Source organism: Sarcophilus harrisii, chromosome 2, assembly GCF_902635505.1.
Source record: "Sarcophilus harrisii chromosome 2, mSarHar1.11, whole genome shotgun sequence".
Classification (NCBI taxonomy): Eukaryota; Metazoa; Chordata; class Mammalia; order Dasyuromorphia; family Dasyuridae; genus Sarcophilus; species Sarcophilus harrisii.
Window position 1 is genome coordinate 390396288 of NC_045427.1, and position 22667 is coordinate 390418954.

The window sequence follows — 22667 nt, forward strand, 5'->3', positions numbered from 1 at the left end:
AATACAAAAAAATTATCTTTATAATATCTCCTTAATAAAGCTAATGTGATCTGAACTATTAAGTACTATACAAATGAGCACTCACAGTATTAACTATCCTAAAGGAAGAAAGGTTAAGAGGCTTGGGGGCACACAAGAGTCGGGGCTGAAATTGGGCTGATTCAAAATATTTTTCTTCAAATCGATGAAACATCATCAAATATGCTACATTTCAAAAAATTTTGTTGATGTTTTTTACCTGTACATTTATTTCTGAATACACTGCTCCTTTCTGAACCCTCTTCATTGAGTCTCTCCTAGTAACAAATATTTTCAAGGTAGTTTAACCAAACCAATCAACACATCAGCTAGCTATAACCTGTAACATTTCATACTCTATAGGCCTCCACCTCTTCCATGAAAGGATAAAGATGGTTTTTCTCACCTCCAAACATTGTTTGTTTATGTAAATTGAAAAAAAAATGGGCTAAAATCCTAGTAAGAGCTACTGTGGTTAGACATGAGCAAGAATGTCCTGAGAAATATTAAGTCTTGGGTCTTTGTTAAAAGTCAGAATTGATTAGTCCAAGCTGCCAGACGTCTAGATTATGTGATTTTTATGTCTTTTTGGATGGATATTAATTTTTTTTTGTTCTGGGGATAGAGTCTACCCATGTTTTGAAGGATGTAAATGCAGTGGCTACTCCTGGACCTAATCCATTGCAATATTGATTGCTCTGGAAACTTTGTCTTGATTCATTTCTGACTTGAATCAGTGCACCCCTTCTTAGGCAGTCTGGTGCTCCTGGGATCTCACCATGATGATGTTATAATTAGTGCAATCAATTGATCAGTTTTAGCCTCATTGACACCCTCAACCTTCAGTCTCAGGCTCTTCACCAGCCTTTCCAGTAATAAGGATTACAAGCAGCTGCTTAGTTTTTATTGTTAATCGCAATATTTTCATTCCTTTTTATAGGAGTCCTCATGTGGGAAGTCTTCAGTGAGGGCAAAATCCCTTATGAAAACAGTAGCAACACCAAGGTGGTGGAGGACATCAGCACTGGATACCGGTTGTATAAACCAAGGCTATGTTCCCCTCTCATCTACCAGATTATGAATGATTGTTGGAAAGAGGTTAGTATGAGAGTCCTCCATTATCAAGTCCTTGTCATTTTGTATTTCTTTCCCAGAAAAAGTGTCATCAATTGAAGAAATGAGATAAAGAGATGATTGGGTAATAGCAAATTTGAGCAGGAAACTGTTGTGGGACAGTAGTTAAAAGCACAGGAAAGGAACAGTAGATGATCAATCAATTGACTGGACATCTGTCATTGGTACACCCACTGAGATAAATTCAGAAGGCCCCTTTACTAGGTTGGCTTTAGGAGCATGAATTCTTTTGGTCTCATAAACTTGTAGAGACCCTGGGCATTAAGTAGCTCTGATTTGTCACAAGGGAGAAGGACCTATAATGATAAAATTACAAGTTCTTGAAAATCTGAATTATCTACCGCAAGTGTATGTGTGCTTCAAATATTTATTAAGTGTTTCTTATGTGCTAAACTCTGTGTTAGGTGCTAATGATAGCCATACACACACAGAGTGAAATAATCCTTAATCTCACAGAATTCATATTCCAAAAGAGGAGACAACAAGGACATATATAAATCAAATACAAAGTAGTGAAATACAAGATAGTTTGAAAGGGAGAGACTTGTGATTTCTCTCTCACTCTCTTTCTCTGTCTCTGTGTCTCTGTCTCTATCTCTGTTCCCCCCTCTCTCTTTCTCTCTCCCTCTCTGTCACTCTGTCTCTCTCTAGCTTTCTCTCTCTTGTGTGTCTCTCTCTGTCTGTCTTTATTATTCCATTACTCTGAATGCATAGAATGTTGTTAATCGAATTTTCTGATTAATTTGAATTTCCTTTTTTGCTTTAGCTCTTGCTTTTGTAAATCTTTCTAAAAGGTCTGAGTTAACTTTCCTGCCATAGTAATGTAGAATAGATGTTCCATATTTGAATATTTTTCCCATTTGAAAATCTTTCAGAACCTGTTCATTATCACTTTGAATACTGAGGATTACTGTAGACACCAAAGATGCAAACACAGAATTTCTAATTTATTCAGCTAAATAGTTATTGACTAATCCCAAGAAATTGTTGTTTTTAAAAGTAAATGGCTAGTACCAGTTTCTTTCCTTTAATTCAATTCAGTTCAATTCAATGAACATTTACGTAGTACCTACTATGTGTTAGGTATCACACAAAGCACTAGCAATACAAGTAAGAAAAAGACAGTCCTTGCACTCCCTGAGCTTATAACCTAATGGAGAAAGACATTACACATAAGGAGGCAAGAAGGAAAAGGGAAATGGATGAGGTCACCAGAAACATCTTATTCCATGGATTTTAAACCAGGAAGAGCAGTGATGTAGAGTGAAGTATAAGTCTAATTTTTGCCCTCTATAAAGGAAGATATTTGCAGGAAATTGTTACTCTACTCTTCTGCCCTCCTATCAGAGGAGAGGAGAGGAGACTTGAGGGAGGGGGTATCCAAGGCTTGAGGTAGGACCATGGTAACAAGATTAGAAGTGATGAACTTATTGTAGGAAGAGCATCTTGTTCTGTGTAATGGAAACTAAGCAGTGCAGCAGATGATGCTGGAACATGGAAAAAGCAGAGGGAACAGTGAGAAAGATACTTCAATTAATTAAAGATTCAAAAAAGTTAAATTATGGTTGAGGGTTTTTTGTTCAATGTCTGTACACACACACACACACACACACACACACACATACACACAAACACACGCATCTCCTGTTTATTTGTAATGGATGAGAGTGTGTTGGCAAATCATGATTTGGACTGTTACAGGATGGGAAACACTGCTTTAGGGCTGTTGAATTTGTTTCCTGGGAAGATTCACACTGTGCTTTCCTCGCTCTCTCTAGAAACCAGAAGACAGACCATCTTTTGCTAGCCTGCTGTGTCAGCTGGCTGAAATCGCTGAATCTGCACTTTAAGCCAGAGTCTCTGGGAACTGCCAAATACAAGCTCTAACCCAGGGGTCTCTACGGCCCCCTGGGCAGCAGCCGTCTGAGTGGGGACAGGGAGTTCCTCCCTTCACAGAGCATTAAGGACAGCCTCCATCCCAACCCTTTCTAAAGGCCCTGAGACCTGCCTGAGCCAGGAGGGAGAGCGGCTACGAAAGCGGTAATTTGAGAGTTGCCTAGAGAATAGGGGGAGGCAGATTGGAATACAGAAAAGGTGGCAGAGGTCACAACTGTCCTGAAGCTCACTACTCAACTAACCTCATGCACAGAGGACAAGACTCAGTCCGGAAGCTTTTTGTGGGGTATTTCTTGAACACCTTGACTATGAAATGGGGAAGGAGGGAAGCTGTGTTCTAACCCCATGGCCTAAATGAGCCTTTCATTAGACTCAATAACTGCACACCCCAGAATTTTCAAAGCCTTTCAGGCCCACATGCTTTGCAGCAGAACAAGCATGCACTCCCTTACCCACCCCCACAAGGTAACAGGGAGCCGCATCAGCTGTGCCAGGTAATTGCCCACCACCGAGAACCACAGCTTCCTGCCCATGTGCAGAGGAGGCTGAGATGACTCGCCCAGCAGCAGCTGGCTGCAGTTGCAGCTAGCGACCTGGCACCTGTCTGCTCAGAGGAGATGGATGGAGCCCCCATCTCTTAGTGAGCAGGATTAAAAACTGTGCATTTAAAAATGGGTCACCAGCACCTTTAATGGAGCTCTCAGGGGCATCCAAGTCACTATGTGAGGCTTGTGTTTCTGGAGGGATGGGGGAAGACAAAATGGAAGGTTTACAGTTAGGGTTAAGTTCCAAGATTCACAAGCATCGAGAAGGAACAAGGAGTCAGAGCATTCTCTCTAACATAGCTGGGTGGCAACTGTCAGATGGATGAGAAATCCCCCAGTCAGTTAGCTAGGTGGGAGGCAAGAGCAAAAAGAGAAAACAAATCTGGGGCTTTTTGATCTCCTGAAGTCATTCCCAGGTTGATTACCACGGCAGTGACCCTGTCTCTGTAAACTAGAATGTAATTCCCATTCTTCTGCTCTGTATCTTTTACTTCTTACTGTGATCCATTACAATTTAGTTCAGTGTGTGAACAAGGCAAGAAGCAATCATTCATTAGGCACCTGATATGTGCCAGACCAGTACTGTGCTAGGTGCCTTACAAATATTATCTCATTTGGTTCCCACCACAACCTTGGTGCTTTTATTTTTCAGCTGAGGAAACTGAGGTAAAGAGAAGTTAGATGATCTATCCAGGATCTTATAGCTAGTAAGTACATGAGGTTATATTTGAACTAATTCCAGGTCCAGTCTTGTAGCTGCCTAAACATACATTTATTAAGCATCTAGTGGATAAGAGGACTACAAAAACTATCTGTCAACAATCCTTATGTTGTTCAGCTTTTTAGAAATGATTAAACACTGATCATTTGGAAAATAATAGAGTTTGATACATTAGTGGCCCTAAAATTGCATGTCAAACAACATTATTATATGAATTCATTTACTGTATAAGTGGTGACATTGCTATTTCTAATTCTGTATGGAAGAAGAAAATATAAAATACCAGGTTTTCATGTTGTTGGATTTTTATTGGTAGTGGTTGGTTTATTTTTAGCAGACTTTGAAGAAAAGCTTCTGCAGTCTTTTTTTTTTTTTTTTTTTTTTTAACACCTTGTAGCCTAATACAAAATAGGTCAGTTTTCTATCTTATTCAGGTAGTTATTTGAGAAATTACTGAATATGTCATAATATATTCTTTGTAGACTATGTAAGAATTTGCTAATCTGAGATTCAAATGTTTTAATACCTTTAAGGGGAGCAGATGATTTCACTTACCCAACCAAAATCCTATATATACATTTGTTTTGTTTTAATGGTGGGGCTAAAAGTCAGACTTTTCTTTGGAAATACTTGAGACCTCTGAAACTTTCAGCCTAGAATAGAAGCATCTGGACTGATTGATTCCAGTGGTCTTTTTGTTTTCTGTAATATCCTCTATGTTATGTTGTTTGCTTGTTTTCTTTTTCAAGCAATTTTATTGTGAATTTGACAGGACCTATGGATATATTTCATTTTTCAGCTATCCAGGGCTTCAAATCCAATTTTTTTCTGTTGTTTTTTTTCTCTGAAAATGGTGTCTTAATAATAGAAACTCACATTTGGATCAGTTTTCAGTTCTAGTTTTATTTTGCATTTATCTGCAATATTCCTTTGAGAGTATATATTTATATTTTAATGAATTATAGTATTTATGAGTTGACAGCTGTATCTAGCAATGGGAATGAAGTAATATACAATAAATGTTATAATTTTTCTTATTGCACAAAGCATAAAATCAATCATGTTCAATAAATGCAATTCTTCCCACTCTATCGTGTATAGTAAGATTTCAGTTCAAATATCAAATATAACATATTAGCCAAAACTTTCATGCCTATAAAAAACTCTCACCTGGATCTAGCTTAATGAGATGAGTAAAAACCTACACTTCTACATAGGGACAAAATTGACTAATTAACTGGACCCAAAGATTAGTAAATAAAATTGAAACCAATAAAGAGGGAGGTCTTCAGTGGAGTTTCTGAGATTTTTGTCCTTATCCCTGTCCTACTTAATATTTTTAATAGAGATGAAGATGAAGGCATAGATCCCCAAACCAATCAAACTGAAATCTATAAAACTTAGAGGGATAGGTAGTATGTTGGATGCCAGAACAAGATAAAGTAGGGGTCTTGAAGATTGAAAGAAGGGACTGAAGTTAGTAAAATTTAATAAGACCAAGGATAAAGTACAATACTTGGGTTCAAAAAATCAATTGTAAAAACATGGAATAGAAAAGAAGTATCTAGAAAAACTGTAAAGAAGATTTGGTAATTTTTGTGGGTATACTAGCCCAATAGCAGATAGTAGTATGTTTATAGCAACCAACCAAATCTCAATAGATTAAAGAACTTTTAGGCCATATTAATAGAAGGATAGTATCCAGAAAGAAGGATTATAATAATTCTGCTGTCCTCTTCCTTGATTGGATCACCCCTGGTTCTTGAACCAGGCTCACCATTTTGGGAGGTACAAATGACAACCTTGAGCCTATACAGAGGAGGATGCTCATGAAAGCTAAGAGAACCTAAAGTCATGTAGTAATTGGTGATATTTTAGCCTGAAGAAGGAAAAACTTAAGGGAAATTAATCTTCAAAAGTTTTCAAAGAACATATTAAAGAGATTAAACTGGTCATCTTAACTTTAGAAGATAATGTGTGCCCATTAAATGACATTAATTTCCAAAGTACATTATATTTTCAACATAATGAAAAAATTCTTAGCAATTAAAAGTGAAATGGATTTCATCAGGCAATAGCAAGTTCTCCATCACTTGAAGATCGTAAGTAAAAAGCTGAGTGTCTTCTTATGGGGAAATCATAGGCTTCTTGATTTGAGTAAAGGTTGGATGAAGTGACTTCTGGAGTTCATTTCAACATTGGGATTCACCTTGTCAGAAAAGTTTTATTCAAGACTAAACTCTTTTCTGATGCTCATTATCCTCCTTCCCAAGTTATTGGTGCCATCCCCAAATCACCTGAGCTAAACCAAGTCAAGGTCAAGCAATAGACCTGAAACCCCTGCATGAGTTAGGAGCATGTGAAGGCTTCACCAGGGGCAGAATGTCCAAAGAAAAAGATTTATTCCAATGACCTTGAAGGTTTAACCTAAAGCTTAGTCAGACATTAAACCTGTCAAGGTCATCCATTGCATCCTGGTTAAGATTTTTTGTCTTGCCTCTGGACTTTGATGATTCTGGAAGAGATAGTGAAGCTCAACAACTTTGTGAGACTCCGCCTCTCTTAAATCCAATTCATGTACTAGTCAAGATATTGCCCTGTATTGTAAGTGATCTTCAAAAATGAAGGATGAACAACAACCACAATAATTTTGTATAGGTTTAAATATATCTGTATATGTATCTATTATTTTCTCCAGACAGGTAAACTCCTTAAATTCAGGGACTCTTTTTTACTTGTGTTTTTGTATCCCCAGAATTATTCATAATGACTGACACATAGTAGGTGCTTAGCAAATGACTGCCAATTATTGTTGTAATATTAACTTCTGAGTACTTAATGATCTAGAACAATATCGAGTCTAAAGAGCCAAGGTAAGTAGTGAAGCAGTAAGCTATGAATGATTTTTCCTTTTTTTAAAAAAAAGTTTCATTATATTTTAAAATGTAAAAAATATTCTTAGCTTATTGGCCTGGATTTGACCTTTGGGCCATAGTTTGCAGACTGTGCCAGAGAGGGAAAGGAAAAGGTTTTTGATAAAGCTTTGCAATTCAGCTGCATAGAAGATGAGTGGGGAAGGACTTCAGAGACTCACAATGAAAGAAACAACTTGAGCCACTAATAAGTTACTACTCCATTGGAGACACTTAATTAACCAGAAGACTATTAGCTGTGGGTGAGAAAGCATCTGCTTTCCACACATGCTGTAATAATAATAATAGCTGGTATACATGCAGATACTTTATCTCATTTGATCTTCATAACAACCTTGTGAGGTAGAAACTTCAGATATTATTTACAGATGAAGAAACTGAGTCTCAAAGATGTTAAATGATTTTATTACACAACTAAAAACATTTAGAGGCAGAATTTTAACTTACTCCCTACTTTCTTCAAATCCTATAGTTGCTACTAGACCACACTGCTTCTCTAGTAATCCAGTCAATAAACACTTATTAAGCACTTACTATGTGCCAGGCACTGTGCTAACTTCTGGCAATAGATACAAAGAAAGGTCAAAACAAAACAAAACAAAATTAAAAAAAAGTATCTGCTCTCTAGGAGGAGATCAATGATGGGAGGGACAGCAAGCAAACTGGAGATAATTAACAGAGGGAGGGGACAAGAATTAAGTGGGATGAGAGGAAAGCCTTCCTGCAGAAAGTATGATTATATCTAGGAGTATCAAAGAAACCAAGAAGAGTGAGAAGGAAGAGAATTTCTAGCAAAGTAATTCTGTGGAAATGCCTGAAATCTAGTATGATAGTGTACCTACAATTTACCTGGTCATATATTTCTCATATGGATTATTGATGAATGATATGGGAGAAATCTTGGTGTGGAGCAAAACAACAACAATAATAATAATAATCTTAAGTGGCTTTAATATAATGCTTTAAAGTTTGCAAAGCTCTTTGCAAATTTGATCTCATTTTATTCTCACAACAACCCTGGAAAAAAAGTACTATTATTATCCCCATTTTACAAATAAGGAAACTGAGGTAGACAGAAGTTAAATGATTGAAGTTGTAGTAACACTTCAGACTTCTGGACTCTAGGCTCCATACTCTACCCACTGAGCCACTGAGCTTTTTTTTTATTATTATTATTCTGTATTTTATATAGCTGTTCCAGAATGAGAGGATATCTAGCCTTATAAAAATAGGGCGCTGGAAGGAGGAAGCATCTCAGATCATGAAGAAGATCTGAAGTCCATTTCATTAGAGGGGAGACCATGGACCCTTTAATAAAGTGCCATTGGCTCAGAGCTCTGCCCCAAACTCTCTTATTGTAGATGGGATAATTTTAATCCCCACAGAAGGACTTCAAGGTCATCTAGTCCAACCTAAAACTGAACAAGAATTCCTTCCACAACATTCTCAATAAGTGAATCAATCAATCAACAAACATTCATTAAGTACTCACTATGTTCCAGGAACAGTGCTAAACACCAGGATTACAACGACAGGCAAAAATAGGCTGTGGTCAAACACTGCTTGAAGACAGCTATTGAGGGGGAACCTGAGCTTCCTGAGGTTGCTTATTTCGCTTTTGTACAGCTTGGATTTCAGTATTTCCTGCAATCAAACCTCAATATGCCTCTTTGCAATCTCTCCTCAAAGTTCTTAGTTTTATTCTTTGGAGCTAAACAGAGCAAGGGTAATAATCCCTGTTCCATATGCTAGTTCATCAAAGACTGGAGCACAGCTGTCATGTCCCCTTAAATCAGGCCTTCTTAACCTGATGGAAACTTAAAAAAGAAAGATAGCTATATTTTAATATAATTGGTTTTCTTTGCAATTCTACATGTTTTATTTTATGAAATTAAAAACATTATTCTGAGAAAGAGTCCATAGGCTTGATTGGGTCTGAGACACAAAGAAGTTTGGAAGGATTGCTTAAGGCTTTTTTCCATCCTTCAGCTGATTATCTCTCTCATTCTCATTCACTGGATGTTACAGCAAAATCAGGGGCTGTCTCAAAATGTGGTTCCAAATGCTGAACACCATAAGGCCAGCTGTGGACTACAAAAGGCAGAGTACGTTGGCCTTGGGACAACCTCCCAAGATCAAGACACCATACCTTTGTACCAAAAGCAAAGACTGACATTTGGTGTTAGCCTGCAGTGGCTCTCTGCTAGAGGGCCACAGGCAAACTGGCTGAGTCTCCTGATATTGAAACACACATACCACAGAGGAAGAAGGCACAATAAATCCATTTATACATGTCCTCAATGAACTTTGAAGCCCAAGGGCTTCTTTATAGGGCTTTCTAGGTTAATATAGCACAGGGCGATGAGTAACAACTATAATCCTATCAAGAAAAAAAAAATCAGTAAAAAAAAAAAACATGAGCAGGAAGCAGTCTGGTCAGAACCACAGAATTTGAGTCTGAAAGTTCCAAAATCCTGAACTTTTTCTATTTACCAAGCTGCCTTTTAAACTTTAAAATGGAGGTGAACAGGGAACATACTCTGAGGCAGCTAGACTGCACTGCAGTGCCTCAGACACTTAGTAGCTGTGTGACCCTGAGCAAATCACTTTACTCTGTTACATTATCAAAGGCTGTTCTAAATATACTCTAAGATCTATTGTTTAATTATTCTATCATTTGTAAAATGCTAGTATAAGCAGCAATGGGGAGCCCCTAATGCACCTGTAATGAGGTTTTGCTGTGCAAAATAACCCAAGACAGGGCACCATGTCGGGGATGGCAAAGATCTGATGCTTCTGGTTGAGGACATCACATGTTACCTTACCACAAGGTAGAGAGAGATTTCTTTTCATTGACTGTGGGTAGCTGAAAAAGGTAGAGTCTATAAAACTACCAGACTCTCTGTCTCTCTTCCTCTCTCAATGTACATGGGGTTGAAAGTCTTGTTCCCCCCAAAAATGGTGGCTATGTACTGAACCATCCTTCTCCTTTTTAGTTCTGCTGGCCCTAAGAATTAGATTTGGGGCTTTACTGTAGGATCCAGAGACGGAATCTAATGATGACATTAGAGCCAGAATTCTAGGATAGATGTTGTTGCCTACTCAGCAGGAAAGACCTAAAAAGTTAGGATGTTGGGACCCAAGCCTAGGGGGACTTTGGACTTAGGACTTGGTGAGACAAATTCTATATAGAAATTGTGAATTTGATTCCTTTCCTCTCCTCGGAGACTGAAGTGGTATAAAGATGGATTTTGCTCCCATCTTTGTTTAGAGTCAGGAAATATTTGGTTTGTTCTTGCTATGCCTTTGAAATAAGTATTTGTTTCTAAAATCTATTATGTAATGTACTTAAATAGAACTGGGTTGCATGGGACTCCTAAAACTGAGGGAACATAGTTGGTGGGGATAACAATGGCAGAAATCAGTCATCCTCCCCCAACTCTCTTCAGACTGCTTGGAGAAATGAAATGTATCATACCTGGGCTTCTGGCAATGGGGACCAGGGTTGTCACTCATACACAACTTCCTTATATTCTTGACAAAAAACCTTCAAGATTTAAGGTTTTTAATGGATACAAAATATGTTGATTTCAGCCCTAATGGGTAGTTAGGTGATGTAGTAGATAGAGTACCAGGCCTAGAGGACCTAAACTCAAACTGACATGATTCTAGGCAAGTCACTTACCCCTGTTTGCCTCAGTTTCCTCGTCTGTCAAATGAACTGGAGAAGGAAATGGCAAACCACTCCAGTATTTTTGCCAAGAAAATCCCAAATGGGGTCACAAAAAGTGAAAAACAAGTGAACAACTTCAACACTAATGGTGAACAATTTATATCTCCAATAAAGGCTAAAAGTTAATTAAGCCTTTTTCACTGTGTAAAATAATCAAACATTTCTTTTTAGTGGCGATGGAGGTGGCTGAAAGTGAGAAGGCAGGTCACAGAGGTTAATTTATATAGCCAAGGTAACACAGTCCATAACCACATTCAAATATAGGAATGCAGAGAATTTCAGAGTTGGGAGAATTTCTGTGACCATCTGTTCCAATCTATATCTCAGAAAAATATCTCCTGCTGATTAACATATATAAAATATACGTTCCATTCTTGCCTTCATTTTCTCCAGGTTTTTATTTACTTAGTTTATTTTATTAAACTAAAAATTAGTTTAAGTCTAATTACTTAGACATTGAAGGCAGCTATGGTCTGGCCCCTAATCATTCTGTATGGTGTAGTGAACAGAAGATTGGACATTGAGTCAATAAAGCTTGGATTCTAATCCCATTCTAGAATCTCTGCCTTTTAATCAAACTAAATATAAATTGTATTCAGTAGATCTATAACTAGGACAAGGCAGTGGAGATTTTAATGCACCAGAATTTACAGGACACACAAACTTACAAAAATTGTTCAATTTTCAAAGTTATTCTTACATTTAGACAGCCTTGCTCTGTTTATCAATATTGAAGTAACTAACATTAGCACCTATTTAGCAAGAACAATTAATAAAATTAGGAAACTGCCAGGTTGTTTCCCCTAAACTGCTAAAGTCCAGGAGACCTTCTACCCAGAATATTCTCTGTTCCTTTCTCCCATCTACCCAACAGTAACTTCATGGTGTCCCAGGTTCTTCCTCCCAATGCCAGGCAATCTGCCAGGACCTATTTGTCTTTGCCCTGGAGCATTATCTTGGAGCTTTGTTTCATCATAGAAGTAGGGGAACCAATGTCCTAGTTTCTCTCTCCATAGAAGTCAGTGTCCCAGGGTTTCTCCCTGAATTGGAATTCTAAAGTCTCATCTCTTGCTCAATTTAATCAGTCTTGATTTTTATTGTATTTTCACTTTGGGAATTACAAAACTATGAAAGCATGCTATTTTACTGCTTGCCCTGGGCACCAAAATTACCAGTTACAATTCAGCAGAATTGTATTCAGCAGAGAGCTGAATAGCTCTCATACCATTTGAATGGGAAAAGAATCACTGGCAGCAGATCATATGTCTATGAATTTACAGGCAAAGGGGAATCCTAATTTAATTAAACAAATATTTGTTAAGTTCATCTAAGCATTGGAGATACCAAAACAAATATGAAACAATCTCTGTCTTCAAGAGGCTTACTTTTTATGGGAGTGGAAGAGGAGGGATGGGGATATACAAATAGTACATACAAATAAATATAAAACAAGGAAACCTAAGGGGGAGAGATCCCTAACAACTGGGAGAGGAACTGAAAAGATTTCATAGAAAATGTGTTAGTTAAATATGAAGCTCAATTACTTCTTTCAGAAGATGGAATTTTAGCTGAGACTAGAAAGGAGGAAAGAAAGAAGGGAGAAATGAAAGAAGGGAGGGAGGTAGAAAAAGAGGGAGGAAGAAAGGAGAAAAGAAGGAAGGTAGGGAAGGAGGGGAAAAGAAAGGAAGGCGAAGAAAGAGGGAGGGAGGAAGAAAGAGAGGGAAGAAAGAAAGGTGGAAGGGAGGGAGGAAGAGAGGAAGAGTTGTTTCAGTAACACCTGAGATCAGTGCCAAATGATCACAGAGTTTTTGAAGGGGTGAGAAAGACATAAATGTAGGAAGGGTCCAAGTCAGACAAGGCTTAAAAAAAAAAAAAGAAACAGAAACAGAAACAGAAACAGAAAAATTGATGTTTTAGTCTGAAGGCAATAGGGAACCCTACAAATTGTTTGTTTTTTGTTTGTCTGTCTTGTTTTAATAGCAGAGTGACATGTTCAGACCTAAGCTTTCGAAAGATCAGTTTGACAGTTGAGTGGAAGCAAATACTAAATTTCAGTAAGAGATTAGTGCTATAAATAAATTCCCCCCCATCCAAGTTCATAGATCTCCTGGATCCTAGCTTAAGAATCCCTGATCTGACTTCTTCATCTTAATAATTAAAGAAACTTAATAATAAAGAAGTCTTAATAATTAAAGAAACTGAGGCACAAAAAGGCACAATAAAGTATGGATTAGTGGCAAATCTGGTGCTAAAACCAAAAAACTAAAACTAAAAAAAAAAAAAAAAAAAAGGTCCACAGCCCTCATTCCATGATACCATAGTGTTCTTTAGAAGACATTTTAGGAGACATACCACTGTAGATAGATAGCCTGGAAGGTAGTAAAACCTAGATTAAGTCCCATCTCTAACATACACTGACTCTCTCTCTTACCATGGGCAAGTCACTAAACCCTTAGTGCCCCCAGGCAACTCTCTAGGACCACACAATCTTTATTTTCTCTTGAGAAAATAACTACAAACTAATAAGGTAGAGGGAGTTTCCTCACCTGGAACTTCTCCACACAAATGAAATCACAGACCCATTCCCTAAGATTATCTTAATTATATCTTCAAAACCTCAAAAATAGATTGCAACAGTCAAGGAACCATTTGTAATTAAGATCTCATGCATATGCAGCTAGGTTTTTTTTTAAATCTATTATCAAGACACTGAATCAATATTTCAACAGAAGAATGTATGATTCCTGGAAAATAAAAATCATTCTCAAGGGGAAGGTACCATCTAGCTTACCACTGATAATTTAGCTCATTCCTATCAAACATTAGTTATATAAAAGTCTATCACAAAAAGCAGGTAAAGCCTCTTTGTCAAAATAAATAGCAAACAGATGTTGGGGAGATACACAAATTAGAGCAGACAAAAGTCTACATGAGAGTAGATGAGCTCTTTGGGAGTAAGTTAAGATCTTAGCTTTGCAGGAAAGAGAATGATCTCACCAAGGGAAGTCTCCTCTCAGAAGTCTTAGCAGTTGCAGATACTGATAATCAAGGGACATGCTAGATGCTAACTTTTCCACATATCTGTGGCTGGGCAGGGGTGATCAGAGAATCTCCGATCTACCATTCAAAATTTCTTACTTGCTTTTCTCAATCACCTGTCTCAAACTCTTTCCCTGAAACGTTTGCAGTATTATCCTGAGGGGCTTCTCAGCCAATCAGAAGTCAAATCTCACTCCACTTGGGATATGTGATCAGGAAAACTGGACCAGACTTCAGACAAAGAACAGTTACATTTACACAGTATTTTGAGGTTTACAATATGCATACTTTCAGGGAGTATAGCATAATAACGCTATAATTATAATTATTTCCATTTTGGGGGACGAGGAAAGGGAGGGAGAGAATCCAAATTTGTAATTTCTGTTTAGGGAGTTCCAATTAGGAAATTACCTCTACAAAAACAGATTAGAATTTTTTTTTTTTTTACAACTTAATTCTCTGGGACTTTGGAAAGTTAAATGACTTATTCAGGGTCACACAACAAGAGTATGTATCTGAGGCAAGACCTTGAGTTCAGATTGTCCTGATGATGAAGACAGCTCTCTTTGCTATATCCTATGCTGTGTCTCATTACTGTTTTACAGATGAGGTTATTTGGGCTTAAATAAATGAAGGGAGATTTATCTATAATTACATAGCTAGGTCACTGAACAAACAGGATTCAAACGCAAGCCTTTAGTCTGGGTTTCCATTATACTACACATACTGTAACAACAATAATAAATTCAGGTTTTTAGGGTTATCATTTTTGAATAATTTTAGAAACAGCCTCTGAAAATCCCAATGTTGTTATTTGGAAAAAGTAAGTTTGAAGGTTGGAAAAAGAGAGAGGAAAAGGAAAGGCCAAAAAATAAAAATCCTTGATTTCTTATTCAAAGCCATCCTCCACAACCACCTCCACATCTTTCTCACATGGCATTTTTAAAAAATCTTTCTGAAATAGAGTTTAAAATTGGAATCCTAGAAACAGCAATACATCATCCAACCTAAAGGATTGCACATTCTAGGTGTGTGATGATAATAGAAATTCTTTGAGGGCCAGGACTTCTGTAAGTCCTTTCTGGGTCTAGCCAGACTATAAATATTACTGTATCAAAAAATGACCTTGTGGATAGCCCTGAATTCGGGGGCAGAGCTTGCATAAATGTCTTCCTCTACAAAATTAATAATCTTTTATATTGGAACAGTACTACACATATTTTTTCAATGCTTATTCCTTACCAATCCTGTAAGGCAGGAAAGGTAGATATTATTCAATTCAGCAAGCATTTATAAAGCTCCTGTGATATCTCAGGCGCTGTACTAGATCATGAGAACACAAAAAACAGGGATAAAATAATTCCTGCCTTCAAGTAGATTACATTTTATGAGGGGAGGAGGTATAGAACATGTACATGGATAACAAACTATAAGATATATACAAAGAAATTTCAGGAGGAAGAGAAAGAGAGCACTAACACTTGAGGAGAGTATGGAAGTATTTCCCCCTAACAGATAATATCTGAGCTAGTGCTTTGACGGAAGCCAGGGAATCTGTGAGAAGAAAGGGGAAAGAATCCTATTCTCCTTTTACAGTTAGAAAATTAAGCTTCAGAAGTTTTAAAGGACTTGCCAGCATTACATAACTAATTGGTGGCAACTCAAGACTAAAGAGCAGGTATTTTCACTTCTAGTCCTAAATTCAATCCAGCACACATCAAAGTCATTGAAAAGATTACTAATATTAAGATTTATCTTTCTGAAAGCCCCATCTGGAATTGTGGTTCAACATAATCCATTGGAAAAAGATCTGTCTCTAAATTCAAAGGACCCAGTACTTTTGCTGTTCACTTCTTGTGTGATCATAAGCAAATCTATTAAGCTTTTTGTGTTTGAGATTCCTAAATTTTAAAAGTAGGGTCTTGGACTAGACAGTCTTTAAGGTCCCTTTCAGTTGTAAAATGTGATCTTCACTTATATTGATGACCTTACATAGATACCATCACGTATTGGTTTTTACAAAACATGAAAAATAGCTAAATTGCCCAACTTCAATTTCCATAATTCAGAATTATAGAGGTAGAAATTATTTTATAAGACTAAATGATCACCGTCCCAGATATTAAATTGTGTCAACTTTTTTTTTAAACTAGTATTTTATATTTTCCCCAGTTATGTTTCAAGAAAATTTTTGGCATTCATTTTTACAAGATTTTAAGTTTCAAATTATTTCTCCCCTCCCGCTCTTTTTTCCTTTCCCTATTCCAAAGATGGTAGGCAGTTTCATCTAGTTTATATATGTGCTATCATGCAAAATATATTTCTGTATTAGTCACAGTTGTGAAAAAAGAAACAGGTCAAAAGAAGAAGAAAAAAAAAAACATGAGAAAGATTAAAGTTAAAAAAAATATGCTTCTATCTGCATTCCTAGTCCATCAGTTCTTTAACTAGTTATTGATAGTTTTTTCCTTTGTGAGTCTTTTGTACCTGTTTTGGATCATTGTGTTCTGAGTAGAGTGGGTCAATCATAGTTGATCCATCAAACAATGTTGCTGATTTTGTGTACACTGTTTTCCTGATTCCATTCATTTCACTCTGCATCAGTTCATACAAGTCCTTCCAAAATTTTCTGAAATCTGTCTGTTCATCATTTCTTATTGCACGATAGTATACCATTGGATTCATATACCACAGCTTGAATAACCACATTCTCCAACTGATGGGCATCCTCTCAACTTCCAATATTTTGCCATCACAAAAAAGGGTTACTACAAATTTTTTTCACTTTTAGATCCTTTTCCCTATTTTCAGGTCATCTAATCCAACTCTTCCTTTTTATAAATGCGGGTCAGGAAATTAAAGCACTTACTTTGGTCACATGATTGGCAAGTGGCAAAAGTGATACTGAACCCATCTCTCCAGATCGTCCATTTTTTCCTCTATAACACTTTCTGGTGAGAAGTGTTGAGGGATGCGGGGGAGGAAAACATTTCCCATGGATTCTTTTGTCACCTGTTTTCATTAATTGCTTATCTACTACTTCAGTTGTTCATCAATCTACTTTTTTGTTGTTTTTGTTTGTTGTTTGTCCTTCATTCTCAAACAGGACCTATGACACTGGGATTCTTAACCCCTTTTGTCTTTTAAAGAGATACATTTTGTTTGTTAAGCCACTCTAAGGCAATGGTCCCTGTAGTATCTGTGATCCACAAAGGACCTTCCTTTAATCAGAAGGATCATTTCAAAAGCTGGTGTCCGTGTGAGCTGCTCACTCTTTAAGTAACTTTTAAGGCTAGAAATTCACCCAATGCAAAATGATCTAGGTTTGAATTCCAGCTCTGCTGCCATGTACATTGTGCTATGTGACCCCAGGCAAGTTATCCAAGTTCCATGAGCCTGAGTTGCTTTCTCTGTAAAGTGAAAGACTGAACTAAATGGTTTCTCAGGTACCTTCCAACTCTAAGTAGATAATTCTTGATCCCTTTCTGGTTTCAGACTTCTGATCTAAAGATCTCTCTGCATTTTATGTTCTTTATTCATAAAATAAAGGATCAAAGATAGGAACAAAAGTCCAACACATATCAAAATAAGCATGGCAACAGTCTTTGTGGTAGCAGAATTGGAAGCAAAGAGTACGCCCATCAAAGCTCCCTATGACATAAAAATATAAAGTACTAGGATGTACTTGAAGAGCTAGAGTGAATTAAGTAGAACCAAAGAATAATAAACACAATGATTACAACAAAGCAAAGGAGAACAACACTTGGAGGTGAGGTGAGGAATGTTGTATACTTTATTAGAATTACTTACTGTATTGGGTAATGGGGTTAATGTTTCCAAAAATAAAAGGAGCATCAATAAAACATTTACTTTTAATGAAAAAAATGAGGGGATTGGTCTAAATGTTTTCTAAAATTCCTTCTTGCAAAAAATCTATGACCCTATTACCTCTGGGAAACTGTACTATTTATAGTAACTACTTGAGCCCTGGGAGAATTTGCATTTCTGTTGTTACAAAAGTCAACAAATAGTATGTTTACTTGATAAAATGCTGGGTTGATCAAAAAGTTTGAAGGCTACTCCTCAATCAATCAGCAATAATAAAACCTTGGTAATGAGAAATTAAGGACATCCCAAAATAGAATCAGAGAAATTCTAAGAACCACTGACCCTTGGTTTTGAATGTACACATAAATTCACACATTCCCCTATAAATAAAAATCCTCCCACACTCACCCCTATTTCCTGCAAAGCCTTAAAGGCTCCTTCAGACCTCAATGGGGGCCAACAGAGAACCTGGCCAGTAGGTGGCGTTAGACGACCCTGGGTCATGAAAGAATGATGGGCAAAGTGAAAAGTCTACAATTGGCTGTAGAATTGTCATAGACACACATAGTCAGTCCCTTAACTTAAATTTTCTTTAATAATGTACAGTTCCCATTGGCAAGGTAAACTAAATTTGGCTATAGACTGAGAACAAATGTACCATATAAAAAATAGTGTGTTATACTTTGGGCTATTTATGGAACCTTCTTAGATTTTTCAAGAAATATTTAAATACACACACACACACCCCGTCTTTATATAGACAAGGGTATGTACTTTTAGAACTGAATACATTGTCAAGGTTTTTTTTTTAATATGTTGGGTAAAAATTTCCCTTTCTTGAAGAATTATTTTTTGTTAAAGGGGATGGTTCTCTGATAGATAATAAGAGTGACATTGAAAATGTAGATGATTTGAAAACCAAAGAAAACAAAATTTATTGTATTTTAAAATGAAATATTTAGGAAAGAAAATACCTTGTCTCATGATATCTTTGAGGTTACTGAAGGATTCATACTCTCAGGACAATAGAGCTGAAGGGAACCTTAAAAATAACCTAATCTAAACTTTTCCTTTTAGAGAAGACCAAAGGCCAAAGAGACCAAGGAGGGGGGTTAGTGTGAGATAAAGGCTGGATGGAGCTCCTGTCTCCTGAACACTTTCTATAGCATCTTCTTCTTTTCTTTACCAAGGGAGACTTTTTAGGAATCAGAACAGTTAAAGTATGACAGCATGGTGTAATGGATAGAGGACTGGATTAGGATTCAATTGAACTCTATTCTCATCCTGCCTTTACTATCTGTGTAGTCTGTGTCAGTGCAAGTCATACAACTTCTAACTGTAAAACCAAGCAGTTGGGTAGTTAAATGACCTCTAAGCTCCCTTTCAGCTGTAAGTCTATAATCCTATGGTTTATGTCCCAGGGTTGAATGGGACAGTCCCATTTTGCAGAATGAAGAAGGAACTATGAGCTTCAAACAAAGTACTACCATTAATTCCTCCAATTCAAAAAACTTTTATTAAGCATCTCTATGCAAGGCAAGGTCCTATGCTAGGCAGTGGAAATACACAGTATAACAACATTTTAACAACGTATTTGACAGTCTGCCATGCTTCTCTTAAGAACAAGGTGACAAGATATGGATTAGAAAGTGGTTTATGCTTAAATGGTTGAATGAATTCAACCAGAAATGGTTTGATAACCAAGGAAGGCTTTATGGTAAGGTAGATGATTTAAGCCTGGAAGGAAGGAACTTCATCATAGGGAAATATAGAAGGATCATAAGTCTAAAGCCCTAAGGAAACTCAAAAGTGGTCTACTAACTCCACAGATGAGGAAATTGTGGTCCAGGAAGATTAAGGGACGGTCAAATAGCGAACATCTGAAGTAGGATTTGAACCCAGGTCCTCTCACTCCAAAGGCAGTGCTCTTTCTACCACACTATGTTCATTTTAGACATTGGGGTGACTTGGGAAGTGGGTGATGTTAGATGGGAAAAGATAGGGAAAAATAGGAAGGATGGATATCACTCATAATAAAGAGGCAATTAGTCAATAAAGAGGCAATGTAGAATATTGGAACAGAGTGAACATACTCTGGTATCAGGCTCGAAAGGTAGATTGGAGTTGGATTAGAGTGTGGAAGGCCTTGAATGCCAGAATCAGAGCTATTAAAGTAAGAGACCTGTGCTCATAAACCTGCATGAAGGGAGGATGGAGTACACAACGACCTCTTAAGTTGCCAGTCTCTTAAAAGGGATATGATATGTTTAATAGGTGCAGTTGTGCTCAAAATATGGAGCACTTGGGCCTGGATTCAGAAGAAAAGGGTCCTTGAGGTATGTAGACTTGAACCTAGTCAGATGCTGTTCTCCTCCCGCTTCCCCTCCCTTTGCTCCAACGCTGCGCGGTCCCCTCTCGGAGAGAGACTTCAGTGCACAATTCCCATTCCAGTCCCCGCCTCCTGCTCTGTCAGGGCCCAGGCCCCGGCCTGGGGAAGCGGGCAGAGCGCTGGCCTGATGGTGGGAGAACGATTTAGAGCCCTTCCGCCCTTCCGCCCGGGTCCAGGTGAGGGGATCGCGGCCACTTGGGGAAGAACACGGTTGCTGGGGCCATTTCCTGCTCTTTGTGTGACCCATTTGGAGGCAGCGGCGGCTGAGGCAGGAGGAGGAGAAGGGGGGGGCGAAGGGGGGCGGGGGCGAAGGCGGGGCCCGGAGCAGCCGGCGGAGCGGAGCTGGAGCCAGAGCATCCTGAGCCCCGGCCCCGGCCCCGGCCCCGGCCCCGGCCCCCGCAGCACCGGCGGGCCCCTCCCCGGGACCCGCCGCAGACCCTGCGGCCACCTCGCCGCCGCAGACACCAGGTAAGCGACGCCCGGGGCTGCGCAGCCCGGGGGGGATGCGAGGCTTCAGAACGAAAACAGGGCAAGGATCAATAAGGATGGGGATGGAGATGGGAATGGGGATCGGCAGCTGGAGTCGGAGGGAGGCTAGATCATCCCAGCAGCCCCTATCCCTTTTCCATCATCCTCAGGGCACGGCGGTCGCGGGGCGCGGTGACTGGCTATCGGGCCCTGCGGGTCCTGGCCCCGCGATTCTCCCTCCCTCTCCTCGGCGTCCCCAGAGCCGGTCCAGCCCCTCCCTCCCTTTCAGCCGGGTGGCCACATCTGGGCCCCAGGCGAGCCCAGGAGGGCCGGGGCGCCCGCGGCCCCTCTTCTGAGAGCGGGCGGGGGGTGTGGAGGGAGGCGTCCGGGGCTCTGCCGGTCCCCACCGGCTCCCGGAGGAGCGGGGCAGGGGCATAACGGGGTCTGGCTGTAGCAGGTGCGGGCCCTGGGGCCGGAGGAACGGAGGGGAGAGAGGAAGCGGCTCTCCCACAATGCCTAGAGACACCTGCAGCGGCGGCACGGCAGCATCCCCGCGCCTTGTTTACTGCAGAGCAGGAGCCGCCGCCTCTGCTGCCATCGCAGCCGCCGCCACCGCTGCTGCTCCTGACCAGGGCCGCCCCCCATGCAGCACCCGCCCTTCCCCCTCACCCCGTCCCCCTCCCTCTGCCCTTTCCATGGGTGGCCCTTAGATTTATGATGGATTGCTGGGTTTGAGGAGAACGTGGGAGCTTGAGCTGGGATTCTGGGAGGAGCAGGACACAGGGAGGATTCAGGAGAGAGCTAAAGAACCCCAGAATGTCACAGCTCGGGGACTTCAGACAGGAAGACTGCTGTCACCATAAGGTGTCAGGCGTTCATTGGCTCCTCCTATCAATGGCCTTAAGGGGTGGGTAGGAAAATAAATCTAGGAAATTAGGCTCTTACTACCTGGGGATAAGGTCAAGATCTTCTACCTAACATTCAAGCCTTCCCCAACCTCGAACCATCCTCTCTTTCTTTTCTAATCTCACATTTCTCCCCTGAGAGAATTCTGTGCTCCAGCCAAAGAGGACAAATTCCAGAGACAAAATGAGCTCTCTGTGAATCTGAAGCACCTTGGTTCTCACGCTGTTTCCCCTGTTTGGAATGTCTCTCTTTTTCTGAATTTTTAGCCATGCTTTAAAACCCAACTCAATTCCCCACTCCTATGATGTCTTCAGTTTTGCTCCTATGGTCAAAGAATTTCCCCCTTGAGTATTCTCAGGAAGTATATTGTTTAGTACGCCTAGAAAACAGGTATCATGTAATACTGTGTTTAACAGCTATTTTTGCTGAGGTTTGATTCCTTCCAAATATCCACTATAGTCATTGTCAATGAGGTTTCAGTCAAACTGAGACCTGTTGAAAACCTTAGCTTAAAAAAAACAACGTCTCCCACTGCATCCAGGGCCATTTCCAGTCATCCTGATCTATACCTGGCCACTGGATCCAGATGGCTCTGGAGGGGAAAGTGAGGCAGGTGACCTTGCACAGCCCTCCCTCACTTAAGTCCAATTCACTTGCATGTCATGGCATCACCTCCCAGATATCATGGTCCTCTTTGAGAGTGAAGAATAAACAACAATCTCTGTGAGTAAAGGTGGTTGCAAACTGGAATAGGGGCTTGAAAAACTTCCTTCCTTCCTTCCTTCCTTCCTTCCTTCCTTCCTTCCTTCCTTCCTTCCTTCCTTCCTTCCTTCCTTCCTTCCTTCCTTCCTTCCTTCCTTCTTTCTTTTCCTCCTTTCTTTTCCTTTCTCTGTTGACATAGGATATCATGCCCTTATCTATCAATGCTCTTAAAACCACTTTTTTTCTTTTCTTTTGGATCTCTGAATGAGCACATATATCTATGGCCATATATATATATATACATATATACATACATATGTGTGGGCATGTACATATGTATGATGTTGAATTATGC

General features: G+C 39.2%; 2 protein-coding genes across 2 annotated transcripts in view; both read left to right on the forward strand.

Moving 5' to 3' along the window:
• ITK (IL2 inducible T cell kinase) overlaps positions 1 to 5399 on the forward strand; it is an 84437-nt gene extending 79038 nt beyond the window's left edge. The window contains exons 16-17 of the mRNA XM_003756773.4: positions 959 to 1116; positions 2931 to 5399. Coding sequence (XP_003756821.1) covers positions 959 to 1116; positions 2931 to 3002 — 230 coding nt within the window. The 3' untranslated portion in view covers positions 3003 to 5399. The remainder of the gene's footprint in view (positions 1 to 958; positions 1117 to 2930) is intronic.
• A 14879-nt stretch (positions 5400 to 20278) lies between these two features.
• The window catches only part of CYFIP2 (cytoplasmic FMR1 interacting protein 2), a 140830-nt gene continuing 138441 nt past the window's right edge, over positions 20279 to 22667 (forward strand). The window contains exon 1 of the mRNA XM_031953599.1: positions 20279 to 20704. The gene's annotated coding sequence lies outside the window, so the exon portion shown is untranslated. The remainder of the gene's footprint in view (positions 20705 to 22667) is intronic.